The sequence below is a fragment of the Triturus cristatus genome, chromosome 8, assembly GCF_964204655.1.
Source record: "Triturus cristatus chromosome 8, aTriCri1.1, whole genome shotgun sequence".
NCBI lineage: Eukaryota > Metazoa > Chordata > Amphibia > Caudata > Salamandridae > Triturus > Triturus cristatus.
Window position 1 is genome coordinate 333,605,359 of NC_140591.1, and position 22,624 is coordinate 333,627,982.

The following is a 22,624-nucleotide window of genomic DNA, read 5'->3' on the forward strand; positions in this document are numbered from 1 at the left end:
CACTCAAAGCGTTAGATGTCTCAAATTTTATATTGACAGGACTAAAGAGTTTAGAAAGACTGATCCACTTTTGATAGCTTGTGGTACCCCCCATTCTGATTTCCCGTGGACTTCCATATCAAAGACAGGAAAGCATGTGAATCTATGAAATATACCAATACTGGAGAACTACAGTTACAGGAAAGTAACTTTTTATTTTTGTTTTGCAGCTCTATCCCTCTTAGAGGCCAGACATTCCACCAGGCTCACTTTGAAGTAAAGGTGTACATTGTGAATAAATGATCCAACTGAATACGAGTCACAAATAAGGCAAACTTCAATGTATTCCAAGAGATTGGTGGGGATTTCTTTTTAACATAATCGGTGTTTGATTGTGTACCCTCCCCCGTCACTGCCCACAAACGGATACTTGAAACGGATTCGAACTATTAGATGGGTGATTTTATAAGTGATGACAATCATTGAACCCATATAGCAATTGAGTACTTATCAGTGGTTATTACCAGTGATATGGCATGAAGTCCGTTATGTGTGAAAGCAGTAGCAAGTTCTCTCCCATTTTTTGGGGAGATTTCTTTATAAAGTCATGTTCTCATAAAATTCTAAATGTTCTCTATTTGAGTCCCTTAAACTTGTGGCTTAAATGGACCTTTGTGGTATGATAGTAGCCATGGTCATCGACACTGGCAAGTTGTCAGTGTTCCAAAAAACGAATTCCAATATTTTTAGAGATGTGTTCGTTCATGAAAAACAGAAGCAAGGTGTAAAAATTGTAAACTTGTTGCTATTGACATTTCAGAAGATCTCATTGCAGAATACCCAAACATGAAGTAACTCATGCTTGGATAATACTCAAAACGGGACATGTTTACTTGAAAGATACACTCATTGTTTTGGTAGCATTCCAAAAATTAGTGTTCTCAAATCTTTGATAAAGCTTTTGTCTTTCAGTTAGTAATGTTTACTTTATTTTCCTTCTGTTCAAAGGGTTCTGAAGTCCTTCCAGCCATGAGGGGTATTCAGATGATGGTAATTGGTGGGGAGAGTGAATCGTGGAGAGAACCAGCATTACAAGTAAGCAAACGTTCATACATTTCCACGTTCACACACTGTGGTATGTACTGACATTTGTCGTCTAAAATAGAACTTGTATTCCTAGTTTAAGTTTGTTTTGCAGTACATTTAGTGCATTAACCATATTTTTGTGTGTGTGGTACTGAAATTCCACATATCAAAAGAGAAATGTGTGACGGAACTTGCCTGCAGGTACAAGCATGTAAGAGCCTGAAGACATAACCTGAATGAAAATACTTGTGTATCTCCTGGGGGAGGAGGGGATTTAGGGGCAGTGAGGACGCATGGTGCTTGGGAGATCCTTGTACTTCATTTTAAATATCAGCTTCCATTTAGCTTCACAGAATAGCGATTCTGGTTCATGTTTTTGGCAAGATATTCAAGTCCATAGTCTTCGGTACCATTGGGTATGTAGTGGTGCCTTTTTTCTTCCAGTGGAAAACTGTAGCTAGTTTGGCCGCCCCGGGCATTGCAATACTGTATATGCCAGTCATTTTTGGACTGGAGTATAATAGATGAGTTGCAGACCCAGTAACAAACGGTATTTCGTACCCCAGTATTTCTCATAGGGTCGTAACACCCTTCCAGAATAGACAGACGAATGGGCACTGCTACCAGATGTGCATCCGTTCGCCGCTGGACCTACAGCCCTTTCAGCAGTTGGGGTTTACATTCTAGACCATTCAGTGTAAGTGAGCAGGATTTTAGTGCCAATTTTATAATTAATTTCCTTGGCAGAATCTGACATGGAAGAAGAGTGTAAATATCTGCCCATCCTTTCCCAATTCTACCAAATGTACCTGCTCAGAGTCCAATCCTGAGCAAGCAGCACCTGGTAAAAAATGATTATAATACCTTCAGTATCCACTAATTTGGGGAAGAGTAACTCAAGTGTGGTTTTGTCTCAAGTAGTAGCAGAGCAGACTGCGGAGTTTGTGACCGAATGTCTGAGCTGTGTGCCATGTAGTTCTCTTTCAGACTGGTGGAACAGTGTTTTGCATGGCATAAATGTCTTAGGTGTGGAAGAGCTAAACATATCAGAAATTATCCTGCACCCCACCCTCTCTCCATCTATGAAATACGTGACCTTCTGCATTTTTCAGTCCCACTTCCATATTTTTGAGAAGTAATGAAACTTATCCAGGATGTCTCTCAGTCTCTGATGTTTTGAGTGGGTTACCTGGGACCAGACTTGAGAATCCAGTCCAGGTGTACCTTGCAGTGATCCAGAGAACATGGCTATCACAAATGTGTCCAAATTGGAATCTTGAACCTCCTAACTCAGCCTGTGAATCCTCAGAGTTTTCCTTCGCAGTATCCTCTAACTTCTCCAAGGCGGTAGTGGAAGATTTACTGCAGAGGCCCCCCCGAGTCTCTATCCATGCTCAAGTACTGTATCTCAGAGTTCAGGTCCGATCTCATGTCATGTGATTTTTTTTTTTTTCAAAATCCTGGAGCAGTTCCACCTTACATGTTCTGAGGCTCTCCATCAAGTCTTTTTTATAGTTAAGACCGTGATGTGTGAGCTTACTTGTGCTGCCTGTGCTCCAAGGACACCTGTTTCCCTGGCGTTCAGCCGGGTCTCTCCAGATATTAGATATGCGAGCAGGCTGCTCCTTGCTGCTTTCTTCTTTGGGGGCATACAGAAGCATCACTGCTGAATCCCCTACATGCTGAGTCCTCACTCCACTCAGGGTCCCAAACAGGAAGCGCCTCCTTCTCAGGCAACATGACACTTATAGGGGCTCTTTGGGGCACTTGTCACCAAGGGAGAGCTGGATCCGCCAAACAATCCTGTCAGCTGTACCATTCAGTCTGTCTCTAAACATCAGAAGGACCTCTCCTGTCGGTTTCCACTCGCCTCCTATGTTAGCTCCCACTCAGGGTAACAGACCTCCTGTGGAAGCTGTTGTCGGGCTTGTGGAGTGGGGGTGGGGGGGATGGCGAGCTGCCACACTGGTTGCTGATATCATACTCCAGTATCTTCACATCTTCTGCCTAGTGCGCTCCAACAAGCCTCTTTATCATGTGTTTGTGTGAGGTGTGTCTATAATGAAACGGTAGGAAAAAAAAGTTGGTGTCAAAAGCCCCATAATCCACTCCATATCTCATTTTTAGAGGAGGGGGCCCCTGTCATAGGCCTAAAGTCCACCTCAGTCTTGTGCTGCATAGCTTCCATCGCCAGGCCCGGGAATCTGGGCCACAGTACAATGTTTCCCCTCTGCAAGGCTGCGGGAGCTGCAAAATCCCCACAGCGCAAGACTTTGGCACTTGCCTCCAGCGCCCTTGGCGGTGTCCTCAGGCTATCATCTCCGCTGCCCAGGCCAAGTGGGAGAGGGCGCTCCTTCCCTAGCAGCCTCTTATACTGCATGCTTCAGTGCCTCTGTGTGTCATTCCCAACTCCTTCCTACCAGGCCCAAGCCCCAGGAGCACCCTCCTGTAGCAATCACCAGGCCTGGCACAGTATAGTCGGGCTCCAAGCACCATTAGAGCGATCCAGGCCATTGGAGTTGTGAGGCAGGTGCCGAGAGTTCTAGACCGGGAGCCAAGACTTTAAACGTCCATCTACTCTGCCTATGTCTTTAAGCTTTTTAGGGTATGAAGGAAGAAGTTAACACTTTAAGCTGTGTTGGTGTTGGTCATTAAGGACAGTGAGAAATCCATCATGAAGGAGTCAATATCCTGAGCAACGATCATGTAATCAAGCCAGAAATCAGACCACGCAGTAGTCTTCGCAATTTCTTCTTTGTGCTTTATTATGCTTCAATCTTCATCAACCACCAAAAGCCACAGATTAAGCCAACACGTGTTTCGTCTTATGGGTATAACCAACGACTTCGCACGCCAGGGCAGCATGCCAAGGATGCGTGCAGAGTACTCTCCGTTGAATTGCTGCTGTATTTTAGGACACGTGCTGAATTTCGAGATTCTGACGAAGGCAGTATCTGATATAGGACATTACGTTAAGATTCAGTCATATTTTGGTGCAGGCGCCCTGATGACGTTTTTGGTTATACCCATAAGCCGAAACACGTGATGAAGATTGAAGCACAGATGTATGCAAAACGAAATACGGAATAAAGCACAAAGAAGAAATTGCGAAGACTACTGCATGAACTGATTTCTGGCTTGATCACATGATCGTTGCTCAGGATATTGACACTTTCATTGTTTCATGTGTGTGGACCTAGGTCAACACTTTTTTTTTTTTTTACACAGGGGGCAGTCGTTGTACGATAACCTTGGAGCACTTTCATTGAGAAAATATATATATTTTTAAATCTCTTTATTGATCAGCTTGCAACAAGATGCTACAAAGCCTAAAAGCTAGGGCCAAGTAAGTTGAATAAGACAAATATGCAATACAAGCATTTTTTACCCTTATAGTAGTACCCAAGAAAAACAGACCCGGAACCCGTCACTGATGGATGTATTCCTGAACCCAATGACTCAGACAATCAAAACACATACCAATCCTCAAGGGTGGCCCCCGTCCCATCCTCTCGACCAAACCTGTGCATCATTACAACTGACTACTACAAATCAGGATTTCCAAGCAGGTACCCTGAGTGGAGCCCAAAAGTCCTTGAGCTGCGAGGCCTCGGGCAACTCCTCTGCCTAAACCCCCCCAATTGTTCCCTGCAGTACAGCAGGTCACAGACCAATTTTTTCTTTTTTACTGTAGAATGTTTTTTGCACCCGAGCATTGCGTAACCGCATGCTTCGCAAACAGAAGCGAGACAGCCACCAGTCTTCGGTTGCACGGTTTAAGGCTCTTCACCCAGCCCAGTAGGCAGACATCCGGCTCACACACCACATTCTCCAGCACTACCTCTGTAAGCACTCCTGTGACCCGAATCCAGAATGCATGTGTTCGAGGCATGTGGGCTGCTGAATTCATATCTGTGCATAGATCGCCGCCTAGTGTTGGGTCCGGATGATTGCACATTGTTGTCCTGGAAGAGTCTTCGAAGTATCACGAGATAGGTGGCTCCTCCCCTGGACTGCAGTGCGCATGGGCATCCTCTCCATCCTTAGATTGTTTTTTTCCGCCATTGGGTTCGGATGTGCTTATCTTAGCTCAAGTTAGGAAAATTTAGTTTAAGGCCAAAAGACCTTTAGTTCTCGTCGGTATTGTTCCCGTTCGGTATCGACCAGTTTCTTTAGTGCTTTAGCACCTTCTTCAAGCTTTTCGGATCCGCTTGGTCCGAACAACGAACTTCGATCGACGATGGAATCGAGGACTCCTTTCAAAAGATGTCCTTTATGCCACGCGAAATACCCACACATCGACGTCCACCCGGTATGCAACAAATGTCTCTCACCGGATCACGATGAGTCGAAATGTATGGCCTGCGCCTGGTTCCGCTCGAAGAAAACTCTCCGGAATCGACGGGCAGCGATATTGGAGGCGCAGCAATCGGCGCCTGCCCCGGCCAACATCTTTAGCACCGAGGACGAAGATGCCGAGAGCGTAGAAGACGTAGACTCCAGCCACGCTTCCGAACACGACTCCCGATCGGAAGAAGACGATGAGGTGATCTTTGAGGGCGAAGACGTCGTTGAAGAGGTAGGAGACTACGGTGAGGCCCTTGGGGCCGAGGAAGATAGCTCCAGCGAAGAGCTAGGCCAACCCGTCGATACCGAGGCCGAGACACTAAGTCGTCATGAGGCTCAGGTCGAGGGATCGCCTGCGGGCCTTACCCAAGATCGATCACAGGGTTCTTCGGCCCCGCCTCCGGGCCCGGCCTCGAACATTTCACAAGAGCCATTATTATCGAAGACGACTGGATTCCCTCAAGCGAAACCGAAACAGTCCATCGCACCGGTTCCATCAAAACCGAAAGTGAAACTGGTTGCGATCGGCTCGACGGCCTCGAAGCCCTCCACTCCTTCGACGCCGGCAAAGGTCATCGGCTCCGACCGCGCCAAAAAAAGAGATTTCGGTGCCGAGCTCACCGCAACGGGTCCGCGCGTCGAGCCGAAGAAGAAGGCCCTCGGTCCCCACGCGGCGCCTCGGCCTCTGGCACCGAAGATTACGGCACAAACCACCAAGCTCAAGGTCGCCGACCCGTCTGCGTCGACGTCGAAGACAGCGGCGCCTGCCAAGTCATCGACTCCGATAAGCGTCGATACCTCCCTTCGGATCGACGACCCAAAGACTGCAAAAAAGTCAGATGCCGTTTCGACGCCTACCTTCAAGGTGCCGATCGGTTCCAAGGCGCCATCGGCGTTCACCGTGCAAGAGGTCTCAGCATCGTTGCAACGCATCAGAGACCGGGCAACCCTCCACTCTACGTCGGGTCCCGAAACGCACAAGGCCGCAAAATCACACTCGGCGCCAGCGAACATCACATTTCGGTTGCCGCCACCCACGGCGCCGAAAATGTTCGAAATTCGGACACGTGTCCGCCAAACACAGTCTCCATCCACTGGACAAACCGATATCGAGCCTTCACAGGCACACTTTATCGACGCCGACACTGGTAAGTTGATACTCCGCAAGCGGAAAATCACGCCAGAGAGGGGCTTGGACTCCTACAGAATTCCTCTGAAACACAAATTGCCGGTAGGATCAGAACCAGTGCTTCATGAACACTTTCAACCCTTCCATCAGGACCCACCGTCCTTTTCTCCTACGCATTCAGAGACAGACGCAGGAGAGGACTATGTTGGGGATGATACCACCTACCCTGGGGATATCGATCCTGATGATCACTTGCAAAACCCAGATCAGGCATGGGATGACCCCACCGACCAGGGTAATGCACCAGATACTCCTGACACGCAGCTTTACAATATAAAGACATCTCCCACAGAGGACACTGCTGCCTTTAATGCCCTCATAGAACGGGCTGCTGCCAATCATGGAGTGCAACTCCATTCTGACACTGTAGAAGAAGACTTCTTAGTGGACACTTTCGCCTCCTCTGAAAAAACTGTCAAAACTCTGCCAATGTTAAAGGGAGTTCTAAAACCTGCAAAAGACATTTTTAAAGAAACAACCAGGACACGGGTGCTGAACCCCAGAATCGAAAAGAAATACAAGCCTGCACCCGGAGACCCTATGTACATTAGGGGTCAGTTACCTATAGACTCCATGGTTGTTGCTAATGCTCGCAAAAGAGCCCACTCACAAACAACGGGTGATGCTCCTCCCCCAGACAAGGAGTCCAAAGTGCTGGAGACATCAGGCAAAAGAATAGCAGCGCAAGCGGCAAACATCTGGCGCATTGCCAACACACAGGCACTCCTGGCCCGTTATGACAGGTCCCACTACGAGACACTAGAATCACTGCTACAACATTTGCCAGATGAATATAAAGAGGCAGCGGAGCTCCGTATCAGAGAGGGACAACTCCTTACCAATGCGTCCATCAAATGCGCACTGGATGCAGCCGACAGGCGATTAACACTAGCGTCATGTTGAGGAGGCACGCATGGTTGAGAATCTCAGGCTTCAAGCCTGAGATTCAGAACAATATCTTAAATCAACCGGTCAACCCAGACTATTTATTTGGCCCTGAAGTTGACACTACCCTCGAAAAAATTAAGAAAGACACTGAAACTGCAAAATCAATGGGGGCTCTACAGTCGCAGCAGTTTCGTAGTGGCTCCTTTCGTCGCCCCGGGAATAGAGGAGCAGCTAGAGGTCAGGGGTCCCAGCAGCAGTACAATAAAGGGGGCACACAAAGTAACTATGATAAAACCACCAGAGGTGGATATTGTGGATCCAGCACCAAAGGCAGAGGACGTGGGTACGGCAACACCAGGTCCTCCCCCAAAAACAAACAGTGACGTCTTCTCCCTGGCCCCGACCACATAACACCTGTCGGGGGGAGACTTCAGCAGTTCCTGTGAGTCTGAAAAACCATCACCACAGACAGGTGGGTCAGGGACGTTATCCAGCACGGTTACTGTCTCGAATTAACGTCCACTCCACCCAACATACCGCCAAAACACCGTCCTATGTCCGTAGAGCACTTGGCATTATTGCAGCAGGAAGTACTAAGTATGCTGCAAAAAGGTGCAATAGAGGTCGTGCCCGTCAACCAACAAAGGGACAGGGGTGTACTCTCTGTACTTCTTAATCCCAAAAAAGGACGGTTCGCTCAGACCTATACTAGACCTGAGACCCCTCAACCACTACATTCTCTCAGAGCATTTCCATATGCTCACCCTACAACAGGTTCTACCACTACTCAGTCAGGGAGACTTCCTAGCCACACTGGACTTGAAAGATGCGTATTTCCACATACCCATACACCCATCACACAGAAAATATCTCAGGTTCACTATTCAGGGGAATCACTATCAGTTCAAAGTTCTCCCCTTCGGAGTGACAACGGCACCCAGGGTCTTTACCAAGTGCCTAGCAAAAGTGGCTGCACATCTACGGAGACAACACATTCACGTCTTCCCTTACCTGGACGACTGGCTTGTTCAGGCAAAGTCAGCCCAGCAATGTGCCAGCCACATGTCCCTCACCATTCATCTTCTTCACAGTATGGGATTCTCACTAAATTACCCAAAATCACATCTCCAACCCGCACACGTACGACAGTACCTGGGCGCGACCATAAACACTCTGGCAGCCACAGCTCAGCCAAATTTAGTGAGGATCAACAGCATGCAACTGCTGATCACAAAGTTCAAACCTCAACACTCCCTTCCTGCGCGAGTGTTCATGCAGTTGATAGGCATGATGGCCTCCTGCATTTTCATAGTCCCGCACGCGAGACTACATATGCGTCCGCTTCATGAGTGCTTGGCACGTCAATGGAATCAGGCTCACGGACAGTTAAAAGACCTAGTGTTGGTGAGCGGTCGGGCATACAACTCTCTGCATTGGTGGAATCCACAAAACCTTTGTAAGGGCCGACCGTTCCAAGAGCCTGTTCCACAAATAATACTGACAGCGGACGCCTCTCTCCAGGGTTGGGGAGCTCATGTACTCACTTACACAGTGCAGGGCCTATGGATGACACAGCAAAAGAAGATGCACATCAACGTTCTGGAACTGATGGCAATCTTCCTAGCCATGAAGGCATTCAAGGTACACTTGTGCAACAAGGTCGTGTTGATCCGGACGGACAACATGACTGCCATGTACTACATACAGAAGCAGGGAGGAACACACTCTCCACAGTTGTCTAATCTGGCTCAGAGCATGTGGAAGTGGGCCATTCAGAGGAACATCTTCCTCATGGCGGAACACCTCCCCGGCAAGGACAACCAGATGGCGGATCTGCTCAGCAGACACAGCCACCAGATGCACGAGTGGGAGCTACACCCGTCAGTACTCCAACCGTACTTCCAACAGTGGGGTCATCCAGAGATAGACCTATTCGCCACAAACGAAAACGCAAAATGCCGAAGCTTTGCCGCCAGGTTCCCACATCCGCATTCACATGGCAATGCGATATGGATGAACTGGTCCGGCAGATTTGCGTACGCTTTTCCCCCAGCGCCATTAATACCGCTAGTGGCGCGCAAACTGCGACAACACTCACTGACACTCATCCTATTTGCTCGCACATGGGCACGCCAACCATGGTACACCACCTTTCTAGAACTTTCCGTGGTGCCGCATCAAAGGCTGCGGATCAAACCCGCACTTTTAACGCAGAGCCATGGCGAAATTCAGCACCCAGATCCGCAACAGCTGAACCTGGCAATCTGGCTCCTGAAGTCTTAGAGTTTGGCTACCTCAACCTGCCACCTGAATGTATGGATATCATCAAGGAGGCCAGAAGACCCACTACCAGAGCTTGCTATGCGGCTAAATGGAAGAGGTTTGTGATTTACTGCAACAACAATGACATAAACCCGCTGGACGCATCCATTCAAAACATCATCTGTTACCTCTTACACTTATAACAATGCAATCTGGCATACAACTCAATACGTATCCATTTAACCGCGATAGCAGCCTATCTTCAAAACAGGCAGCACCTCTCTTTATTCAGAGTGCCCGCCATCAAAGCCTTCTTGGAAGGACTCATACGAGTAATTCCCCCAAGACACCCACCGGCACCGGTGTGGAACCTCAATGTGGTCCTCACCAGATTAATGGGTCCACCCTTTGAACCTCTCCATTCATGTGAGATTCAATTCCTCACCTGGAAAGTAGCTTTCTTAGTGGCAAGCACTAACCATTCAAGAGCCATTCATACAGGTTCACACAAACAGAGTTGTACTACGTACCAACCCCAAATTCATGCCCAAAGTGATATCGCAGTTCCACATGAATCGCACTATTGAACTGCCTGTTTTCTTTCCAAGTCCACAAAATGTCACAGAGAGAATGCTCCATACACTAGATGTAAAGAGGGCCCTCATGTACTATATAGAGAGAACTAAGGACTTTAGGAAAACAAAACAACTTTTCGTTGCCTTTTCTCCACAACACAAGGGCAACGCCATTTCCAAAGCAGGGATAGCCAGATGGATCGTTAAATGTATTCAAATTTGCTATCAAAAAGCTAAACGCACATTAACGATTCCCCCACGAGCCCACCCAACACGAAAGTTAGGGGCGTCCATGGCTTTCCTAGGAAACATTCCTTTACAGGAAATATGTAGAGCAGCCACATGGTCCACTATACATACATTTACCAAACACTACTGCGTAGATGTACACTCAAAACAGCAGGCAGCTGTAGGACAGGCTGTTCTCAAAACTCTTTTTCAGACTGCTGCAGCTGGCACGGGCAGCCGCCGCTAATGGAGGGACTGCTATATAATCTATGCACAGATATGAATTCAGCAGCCCACATGCCTCGAACTGAATATGCTACTTACCAGTATGCATCTGTTCTTGGCATGTAGGGCTGCTGACATTCATATCGCCCACCCTCCTCCCCGGCGCCTGTAGCGGCTGCAGCACTCAGAATTACTGTATAACATGGTCATCACTTACTGCATCTACTCCATCACTGCCACAATGGCGAAAAACAATCTAAGGATGGAGAGGATGCCCATGCACACTGTAGTCCAGGGGAGGAGCCACCTATCTCGTGATACTTCGAAGACTCTTCCAGGACAACAATGTGCAATCATCCGGATCCAACACTAGGCGGCGATCTATGCACAGATATGAATGTCAGCAGCCCTACATGCCAAGAACAGATGCATACTGGTAAGTAGCATATTCAATACCAGCGCAGAGCCATGCCAGATGCATAAAATCAGCCTCATCCTGTCCACACCGCACGCAGCGTGCACTCTCCCGCAGCCAAAATCTACGCAGCTGAAGATGTGTGTAGTATAACTGATGCAAGTATTTGAAGTGCAGAATGCAGATATTGCCGTTCGCCGTTAGGCGGCCAGTCAGCGTGCAACAAAACTGCCAAACTTCGAGTGTGAATGAGGCCCATGGTGTTGCCTGCCATTTGCTGTAGGAGGGACTGTCCATAATATCACGTTCCCTCAGAGAGGTGTTTTACAATGTAGTTATTAGACCCTTATGAGTTTCGCTGCAACGTGCAGCTGGAACTGTTAGGGGAAGTACCAATAGTGCGCAAACTGCGCCTGAGCACACAAGTAGTATAGCCGCAGATCGGGTGCTTCAAAGCCACCTCGCTCAAATGGTTGCACCAGCACATCCCAGCTGTCTAGGCTTTTTACCACCCCAGACAAAGGCCAGCAGGGCAGATTGAAGCGTACCGAACAACGTGACATTGAGGCGTATCGAGATGTTGACGAACAGATATAGAAGTTTTGGAAGTATCGCCATTTTACTGACCGCTATGCAATCCGCAAGAGAAAGCAGCACTTTAGCCCATCGCGCTGCCTGGTCAGTAATTTTGGTAGTAACACGGCCATAATTCATAGAAATCACGACATTGGGAGAGGCATCTTGTTATGCATTGAATAACTCTGTAAATGTTATATAGGGTTTTCTTTCCTTCATATACTGTCGTGAGCAGATTTCTCATATGGTGTGTATTTCTTTGTTCATTGAAACCAATAAAAACAGAATTTCAACAAAAAAAAATATATAACATCGGGATCCCTATGCAACCATATACCTAAATACCGGACCGGGTCAGTTGACCAGGCCAGAGGAAAGTCCAACTCCTCCTCACAGGTACCAACTGTCAGCGGGAACACCGTTGAATTTTTCCAATTTATACCAAGGCCGAAATATCTTTCAAATTTGACGTATTCGCGGAGTAATTCCGGCAGAAACGTGGCCTGCTCGCGGACATACAGCAGAATGTCGTCCGCGTGTAGCGAATCAACTAGCGGTCGCTGTCGAAAATGCAACACCGCCGGAGCATGTTGCTGGCGCAAATTACAAGCCAAAGGCTCCAATGCGAGCTCAAAAAGAATCTGCGACAACGGGTAACCCTGCTGCATGCCTCTATTGATTGAAAACGCCTCAAACACCCAGCCATTCACGCGTATCCGCACCGCCGGCGCAGCAGAGAGGAGGTGGATCCATTTGAGAAGGAACGGTGGCAGGCCCATGTGCTGTAGCACAGTAAACATATACTCGCACTGCAGGGAGCCAAACACCTTTGCGGCATCGAGTAGCACCGCTACTGCTTGAAAATCTGACTCAAAATAGTGCAAAGTGGCAAAGACAGTGCGCAAGTTGTGCGCCATCGACCTGGAGGGCACAAATCCCGACTGATACGGGAGTACCAGTTTGGGAACCAGGGGCTGAAGTCTACTGGCTATCATTTTTCCAGAATTTTTGCGTCAATGTTAATAATAGACAGGGGCCTGTAGGAATCACACACGTTAGCCGCTTTGTCCGGTTTCAAGAGCATAACAATAAGTGCCTCTTTCAGTGTGGGGGGTAGCGTTTCGGTATCATACGCCTTCGCAAATGCATCCAACAATTTAGTGGCCAGTTCGTCGGCATAGGTCTTGTAGAACTCGCTCTGGAGTCCATCAATGCCCGCCGCCATACAGGTCAGGAGAGCCATGATAGCCAGTTTGACATCATTCACATCAAAGGGTTGGGTGAGATATGCGGGCTGGTCTGCGGATAGTCATCCCAGCGCAATGTCATCCAGATAGGAGTCGATGTCCTCTGCCGACATCTGTGGCCTATTCCCGTATAGTTCAGAGTAGAAGTCCAGTGCCACCCTACTAATCTCTGGGGTGTTGAAGTGTGCTTTTCCCTCTTTATCGAGCATTTCAGTGACATATTCCTGGCAGGAAGCGACCGGGTCGACCCCCTTTCCATAATAACGAGCCGTGCTTCGACTGGATCTATGTGCCAATTCATTGTGTTCCGAAACCAGGTCGCGCGTCACAGCTAGCTTTTTTGCATCAGGATTCCGCTCATAAGCACGCTCCAGAGTGGATATTTCTGCAGCAATCTTACTGATTCTGTGGTGTAGGTCTTTCAATACCCCAGCCTGCGCCCCAATGCACACCCCCGTATCGTGACCTTGAATGCCTCCCATAAGACTCCCGCACTATCCACCGTGCCAGTATTTTCCCTGAAGAAGTTTCGAATCGCCTCGCCAACTGTGCTCTTAAAAACCGGATCGGTCAGGAAAGCTTGTTGTATTTGCCACGCATCTGGGGGCCTCTCACACTCAGGAACGTGCATTTCAAGCAGTACTGGGGAGTGATCAGAGAGCGTCTTAGCTAAGTGGCTGACATCCACCACCCAGGTGCAGGCAACCTCTGAGATAAGCCAGTAGTCCAAGCGGAACCACGTACCATGCACCGAAGATATAAAGGTACTTTCATGCACCCCGGGGTGTCGCACTCGCCAGATATCAGAGAGATTCCCAGCCTCCAAAATCCCTAATAATGCGTCTGTCGCCTGCCTGCGTCTCGCCTCCCCACTACCCACTCTGTCAATAGTTAAATTGAAGGCAGGTGTTAAAGTCGCCCCCATATAATTTGTGCAGGAGGAAACCTCTATATATACGGCGCCACACATCCGCAAAGAAGGAGTGGTCATCCACATTCGGGCCATACACATTAACAATTAGTACACCCACCCCGCTAAGCATACCATGCACAATTGCCACTTTACCCTGGTCATCTGTCTCAGAACTGAGGACAGTAAAGGGAACCCCCTTCTTAACAAGAATTAACACCCCACGTGAGTAGGAGGAGTAGGAAGACTCAATCCGAATCCCCACCCATCGCATTCCCACATTTTGCTCAGATGTTTTTTGTAAGATGCGCCTCTTATAGCAAGGCTATTTGGATATTTAATCTGTCCAGATAGGCAAGAACAGAACAGATTTTCTTTGGACTATTTAAGCCACGAACATTCAACGTGACGAATTTCAGGTTACCACCTGTACTCTGCAGTTAAGAGTGTATTCATAACAGTGTAATGCCATCCCATTCCCCCCGCAACCCACCTCTAAGCCCCCCCGACCTCCAACCCACTTCAGCGAATCCAAAGTGCCAAAGCCATCCACCCCCTGTAAGAACAGACCCCAACATAAAAATAAACTACTTGTAACAAGTGGGGAATTCTCATTAGGGGAGTATCAGAGAGCTACTAGCCTCCTACGGTGTAGGAGGTGGCTGATCAGGTCTAGTACCTGTGCTAGGATATACAATACACTCGGAAAAACATAACACCCCACCTTGCAAACATGTAACCACAGAAGTAAGCCATACCACTGGATCCCACCCTGAGCCAAACATAGGAACTGCAAGGAAGGACTCAATCCGTCGTACAGCAGGCCACCCACCGCCCCCTCTTCCTCTGCTACATAAACCGATCTAGAACTGTGATATTTAAATTCAAGACATGCCCCTTATGTAGGATATTAGGTATAAATACAGTTGGGCACCACACGGTCATGTTTATTTCTCCTCTTTGTCTAGCTCAGCCGGGGTCTCAATTTCACGTGTTCCATAGCCGCTGTCAGAACCAGCTCTTCTCTCGCTGGTGGTTGACACAGGAGCAGGATGACGCAAGCTCCCAATTCCTCCTCTGAACTCCCCGGCCTCCACAATTTCTAAATGCGTAGCCAGAAGAGCCCCAAGGGGGAAAGGGGAATTGGACAGAGAAGAGAATGCACACACTGGTGGTCTTCTTTTCTGCTTCTTCTTATGTAGTCTATCTTTTCTCAGGCTCTTGCTGTTGTTCGTGAGCTGTAATAAACAATTACATGTAAATCACTTTCTACTTCCCTTTTCTTCCTTCCTGTGTCTTTCCTTATTCTCTATTGTACCCACCCTGATTGCTGTGTGCCTTTGCTTCTCTTCTATGCTACTCGTTCTTCTGTTCTTATGTTTTTTCGCTGTAAGATAAAAATCTGGTGTTATTATATTTCCTTCTCCCTTCCTGATCTCTCTCTAGCCCCTTTTTCTCTAAACTCACTTACTGGACAGAGAACGGAAGCCTTGGTTTATTTTCTTATTCTTCTTCACCTCTTATTGGTTGTTCTAACTACTGTTGCTTCTCTGTAGTTTTGTTCTAACTTTTCTGTGTCATTTGTATTCTGCCCTCAAGAGTATCCACTCCCTATGTTTTCTTATTGACAGGAATCGGAACTACTCAGTGTACCTGAAAACCTGTTATATTCTTTGACTTGAGCTAACTCAACTCGAACCCAAAAAACTATGCTACGTCAGAACTTGTGTTGTCTTTTGAACGCTGTAATTTCATTCACATGAACCGGTGCTTCAGTTAAACTTCCGCTGCTGCGAAGTTCGGAACGTTTTCTGTGGTAGAAAATATGGAACAGTCTTACTTGGGGTTGTTGGCTGCTTCCAATCTCTAATTCTCCTCAGAATTCTCGCGACGCGTATCTTCTTTTCCCTGACTAAACGCGACGCGTTGAAGGTACCTCCTACTCCTCTCACGGTTCAGGTGAAGTGCGCAGCTCTCCGCGCGCCTCACCGGTATCACGCAATTCTGCCCGATCAACTAGAGCGCTAACCCGTTTCGGATTATGGAACGCTCTGCCGCCATGTTGCATTCGACCTCGCACCAAATGCTGTTTGCACAGTCTTGACAACACAGCCACCATCATTCCTTTCTTGACATGTGACCTCTTGGTTGGGGACCTGACAGTACCCTCCCTCAAAGATCTTCCTTCCTTCCGGACCTTGCTTGGAAATCTTCTGTGGAATTCTGCTACTAGTCGTGGAGCATTCACTTCAGACTCTGGCTCCCAGGATCTTTCCTCCGGACCGTAACCCTTCCAATCTAATAAGTAATACAACTTTCCATTCTGTAGTTTGGAATCTAAAATTTGTTGAACTTCAAACTCGCTTCCTTTCTCAGTCTGAATTGGCTTTGGGGTCTTACTCAATCTAACTTCTGGTTCTGCCTTCTTTAATAAAGAAACATGAAAAACTGGGTGTATCCGCAACCTCTTAGGTAATTTTAGCTGATAATTTAAGGTGCTAAGCTTTTTTGCAATTGGATAAGGTCCAATGTATCGTGGTTGGAACTTCCTAACCCCTTTTAATCTAATATTTTTTGTACTTAACCAAACCTTGTCTCCTACCAACAATTCTGGTTCTTTTCTTCTCTTTTTGTCTGCGTAGTGTTTATATTTCGCCTTCGCTACTGTCAGATTCTTGATAGCTCTACTATGGGCTTGTGTCAGTTGTTCTACCCAATTGGATACTGCTGGAACACCCACTTCTTGGAAGTTTAAGGAATGTTGTGGATGTCTACCTGTATTCAGAAAGAATGGAGTGTATCCAGTTGATGCATTTGTAGTGTTATTATGTGCAAATTCTGCTGCCCATAAATAATCAGGCCAATCTCCCTCCTGTTCTAAAAGACACAATCTCAGATATTGCTCCAGTTCCTGATTTGTGCGTTCTGTTTGCCCATCTGACTCTGGGTGGAAGCTAGTGGAGTATCGATTCTCTATGTTTAAACGCTTGGTGAATGCCTTCCAAAAATGTGACAGAAACTGAGAGCCCCTATCTGACACCAAAACCTTAGGTATACCATGTGCACGAACTACATGCTGACTGAAAGCATCTGCTAACTCCTGGGCAGAAGGTACCCCCTTCAAGGGCACAAAATGCGCCATCTTTGTAAAGGCGTCCACACACACTAGAATGGAATCATAACCATGACTAGAGGGTAAATCTACTATGAGATCTAAGGTCACAGTGTGCCAGGGAAACGGAGGGGTGGGCAAGGGCTGTAACAGGCCTTGTGGACGTTTCCTTTCTGATTTTCCTCTTGCACAAGTCTCACAAGTCGCCACATACTGATGTATATCCTTGATCATGTTTGGCCACCAGAATCGTCTGCGTACCAATTCTTTAGTCTTGTTAATTCCCTTGTGTCCTGATAAGATGCTATCATGACATTCTTTTAAGGCCTTTAACTGCATCTCTGGAGTGGGCAAGTATAATGCTCCATGGTGATAGGGTAGTCCTTCTCGAATTTCTCTTTTGGAATCTTCTTTTAACCAACTCCTCATCTCTTCGCAACTCAAAGGATCTTCTTTCTCTTGATTTTCTACGGTTTCTTGCAAGACGGCATTGATCACCTTTTCCGCTGGAATTATTGCCTGATCCAGAACCTTTTCCGTGACTCCTTCCGTCTCTAATCTAGATAGGGCATCCGCTTTTCCATTCTGGGCTCCAGGTCGAAAGGTGATTACAAAATCATATTCAGAGAAATACAAGGACCAGCGTAGCTGTCTGGGAGTTAAAGTTCGGGCTGATTTTAGGAACTTCAAATTTCGATGATCAGTATACACTGTTACTACATGTCGAGCTCCCATCAAATAATGCCTCCACTCCTTGAAAGCATCCTTTATGGCCAGTAATTCTTTTTCAGTGATTGTATAATTAATTTCTGGAGGTGTTAATTTTCGAGAGCGGAAGGCCACTGGATGGAGCTGACCTGTAGTTTTGTGTCTCTGCGATAACACTCCTCCCAAGGCCAGATTTGACGCATCCGTTTCAACAAAGAATGGTTCTGCAGGATCTGGATGCAACAAAATAGGCGCTGTGGTGAAATCCTTCTTTAATTGCTCAAATGCTGCCTCTGCTTCCGCATCCCACTGGAAAGGAACTCCTTTCTTCAATAAACGTGTGATTGGGATTAACTTTTTTGAGAAAGACTGAATAAACCTTCTATAGAAGTTGGCAAATCCTATGAAACTTTGGATTTCTTTAACTGAGGTAGGGGATTTCCACTCAGTCACAGCCTTTATCTTATGTTCATCCATGGTGATTCCTCCTGGAGCAAGTACAAATCCCAAGAACTCGACTGTGGTTACATCAAATGCACATTTGTCCAATTTGACAAATAACCCATTCTCACGAAGTCTTTGTAGTACCTTCTTGACATGTTCTTCATGTGTCTCTACTTCTGTCGAGTAAATCAATATGTCGTCAATATACACAATTGCTATTTGGTCTATGCAATCCTTCAATACATCATTGATAAAATGTTGAAATGCAGCTGGCGCGTTGCATAGCCCATATGGCATCACCTGGTATTCGAATAGACCTTGCTTCGTTCTAAACGCCGTCTTCCACTCATCGCCTTCTCTGATTCGAACCAGGTGATAAGCCCCTCGCAGATCAAGCTTGGTATAGATTTTAGCTTCTTTCACCTGGTCCAGAAGAGTGGAAATCAGAGGTAAAGGGTAACGATTCTTGATTGTTATTCGATTTATTGCCCTGTAGTCTATGCACGTGCGTAATTCTCCATTTTTCTTTGGAATGAAAAACAAAGGGGAGGATACTGGAGACTGCGAAGGTCGGATGAACCCATTCTCTAAGTATTCCGCCAGATACTTCTTTAAATGTTTATCCTCTTGTTCGGTCAAAGCATAGATTCTACTGCAGGGTAAGTTCACTCCTGGTTCCAAGTCTATTTTACAATCATACTCCCTGTGAGGAGGTAATTTCTTTGCTTCAGCTTCATTAAAGACATCCTGATATTCTCCATATTTCTTTGGCAAGGTTACCGTGTCTATCAAACAAACTGAATTTTCGTTTACACTTAAATGATAAGCAGGTGATTCTTTTATTTCAATTTTGCAGTCTTTGAAACAATTTTCCTTGCAGTAATCCGAGTTCAAGGTCATTGTTCTTGCGGCCCAATCTATGGTGGGGTTATGCTCCGTGAGCCATGGTAACCCTAAGATCAATTGAAATTGCGGAGCGTCTATTAGATTGAATTGTAATATTTCATGATGACCTTCTGTGGTTTCTAGATGCACTGGCTCTGTGTGACTCACAATGGGGCCTGATGACAGATTAGTACCGTCCACTGCTCTGACGGGCTCACTCTTCTCCTTTCGGATTGCTAGTAATCCAATTCTCCTTGCGAATTGTAAATCGCAGAAATTACCTGTCGCTCCCGAGTCTATCATCACAGCTATTTGATTTCTCTTTTGTTCTCGATAGCTCAGAGTGACAGATATCACCAAATGAGGAGTGTCTGCTTGTAACGTATTTGCCAAAGCATGATTCATTGGAGCTGACTTTGTTTCTGCAACCACCAGTCCAACTCCAGCTACTGGTGGCGCGTGGCGTTTTCCGCCGACTGCGTCTTGGGCTTCTTGGGGCAATCTCGAACAAAATGCCCACTTCCTCCACAATAGAGACACAACTTATTATTCCGCCTCTTCTCCTTCTCCTCCTTTGTAAGAGGTCCACGGATAGTTCCTATTTGCATAGGCTCGGTTCCGCGATTGGTATCTAGCTCCTTGTGAGGTTCATATCTGGCTCTATCAAAACGCGGTACACTGGGTCGATAATCTCGTTTCTTCTCGCCTCTTCTCTCGCTCTGGCGAAAATCGATCTCCAACACTAGATCCACCAAAGCAGAGATGTCTGTGGGACGATTGGGAACTTGTGCTAAGGCATCCTTTAACTCATCCTTTAGCCCCCGATAAAATACTGCGGCTCGTTTGTTCTCTGGCCATTCCGTTTCTAACACCAACTTGTTGAATTGGGCCAAGTATGCAACTAACTCTCTGTTTCCTTGTCGGATCTCTAAAAGTTCATTGTCGGTAGCTTGAGACACCTTCCGACGGTCAAAAATTCGCATGAACTCTTTCTTGAAGTCTTCTAAATTGAATAGCACAGGGTCGTTTCTGGTGACCAAAGGCATTGACCAAGCTGCGGCATCCCCACTTAAGTAGGAAAGGATAAATGCCACTCGAGACTGAGCATCAGGAAACAAGGCTGGTCTGCACATAAAGTGCAAGGAACATTGAGTTAAAAAGACTTGGGCCTTCTGGGGGTCTCCACTAAAGCGTTCTGGAGGCGCTAAGGGAATCACCGGGGATAAAGAATGTATTACTTGTGTGTTACCCCTTGACTGGGACGGAGTTGCTTCCTCAAATGAACCCAAAACTGGGGAAGATATCTTATACTCATCTCCCGCAACCAAACTCCCTATTCTTTGCGCCAATTCTGTGGTGTCCTTTTTGAGTTCCCTGTTTTCTTCTCTAACGGTAATTAGTTCTCTTTGTATCTCATCCAAAATGTTTCCTAGCTTCTTCAAATCCAAACCTTCCGCCATTCTGCTCAGGTGCCAATACCTCGTGGGCACTTCACTCTGTCAGAACCAGCTCTTCTCTCGCTGGTGGTTGACACAGGAGCAGGATGACGCAAGCTCCCAATTCCTCCTCTGAACTCCCCGGCCTCCACAATTTCTAAATGCGTAGCCAGAAGAGCCCCAAGGGGGAAAGGGGAATTGGACAGAGAAGAGAATGCACACACTGGTGGTCTTCTTTTCTGCTTCTTCTTATGTAGTCTATCTTTTCTCAGGCTCTTGCTGTTGTTCGTGAGCTGTAATAAACAATTACATGTAAATCACTTTCTACTTCCCTTTTCTTCCTTCCTGTGTCTTTCCTTATTCTCTATTGTACCCACCCTGATTGCTGTGTGCCTTTGCTTCTCTTCTATGCTACTCGTTCTTCTGTTCTTATGTTTTTTCGCTGTAAGATAAAAATCTGGTGTTATTATATTTCCTTCTCCCTTCCTGATCTCTCTCTAGCCCCTTTTTCTCTAAACTCACTTACTGGACAGAGAACGGAAGCCTTGGTTTATTTTCTTATTCTTCTTCACCTCTTATTGGTTGTTCTAACTACTGTTGCTTCTCTGTAGTTTTGTTCTAACTTTTCTGTGTCATTTGTATTCTGCCCTCAAGAGTATCCACTCCCTATGTTTTCTTATTGACAGGAATCGGAACTACTCAGTGTACCTGAAAACCTGTTATATTCTTTGACTTGAGCTAACTCAACTCGAACCCAAAAAACTATGCTACGTCAGAACTTGTGTTGTCTTTTGAACGCTGTAATTTCATTCACATGAACCGGTGCTTCAGTTAAACTTCCGCTGCTGCGAAGTTCGGAACGTTTTCTGTGGTAGAAAATATGGAACAGTCTTACTTGGGGTTGTTGGCTGCTTCCAATCTCTAATTCTCCTCAGAATTCTCGCGACGCGTATCTTCTTTTCCCTGACTAAACGCGACGCGTTGAAGGTACCTCCTACTCCTCTCACGGTTCAGGTGAAGTGCGCAGCTCTCCGCGCGCCTCACCGGTATCACGCAATTCTGCCCGATCAACTAGAGCGCTAACCCGTTTCGGATTATGGAACGCTCTGCCGCCATGTTGCATTCGACCTCGCACCAAATGCTGTTTGCACAGTCTTGACAACACAGCCACCATCATTCCTTTCTTGACATGTGACCTCTTGGTTGGGGACCTGACAGCCGCCTTGGGAGTGGCGAAGATCTTGGTCTCCCTCCTGACCAACTCGTAGGAGAGCCAGATACAACATGGCATAAGGGATACCTTCGGCCGCCTGGACTGCGATGGTGAAGTCCAGGAACAAGGAAAGCAAGCTCCCCTTGTGATCGATGACACCCTTTTCCCTGGCCAGTCTCAGAATGGTATCACGGTCTCAATAATTTAATAGCCGAGCAATGATGGGGTGAGGTGGAGCACCCGGAACCGGTCTCGCTGCCAGGGACCGATGAGCCAGCTCAACTATGAACATAGTAGACAAATTCTCAGAACCAAAAATTTCTTTGAGCAGAGTTTCAATAAAGGTCTCCATCCTGCTGGTGTTGGTGGACTCCGGCAGGCCCATAATTCTAATATTGTTATGAGGAGAACGGGCCTCTAAGTCCTCATTTTTTTGCTTGTATTAGCGCCAGGACTTTCTCCATGTTGAGTGTCTTACCGGTAACATCACTGAGACTATCCTCTGTGGTGGAAACTCATTCTTCCATCTCGCCCATTCTTGCGTTCTGCTTCTCTAATTGCGCAGACATGTGGTCCAGCCAGTGGTTAATGGCTGACCTATTCCCTGCTATAGCTAGTAGGCTTTTATCTATGGCCACTAGTGTAGCTTAGAGCGTGGAGGGGCCCTCACCATGACCATCTGCCTCCGAATCAGAGGCCGCTTTATGCTGCGCCTTGTATGACTTGTGCGGCGCAGCTGGGACTTCTCAGTTTTCCCCATAATGGATAATGAGCGAGAGTATTAAAAGGCCAGCAGCACTTGCAGTGGAGACAACTAGTTATGAGAGCACACTGCCCATCCACAGGCAAATGGGTTCAGGACCCGGATACGAGCGTTCCAGCGGGGCCAACCGTGCACA

At 47.0% G+C, this 22,624-nt stretch overlaps 1 protein-coding gene across 1 annotated transcript in view; it reads left to right on the forward strand.

Moving 5' to 3' along the window:
- PAN3 (poly(A) specific ribonuclease subunit PAN3) overlaps positions 1–22,624 on the forward strand; it is a 1,123,747-nt gene that overhangs the window by 295,472 nt on the left and 805,651 nt on the right. The window contains exon 6 of the mRNA XM_085621639.1: positions 988–1,074. Coding sequence (XP_085477765.1) covers positions 988–1,074 — 87 coding nt within the window. The remainder of the gene's footprint in view (positions 1–987; positions 1,075–22,624) is intronic.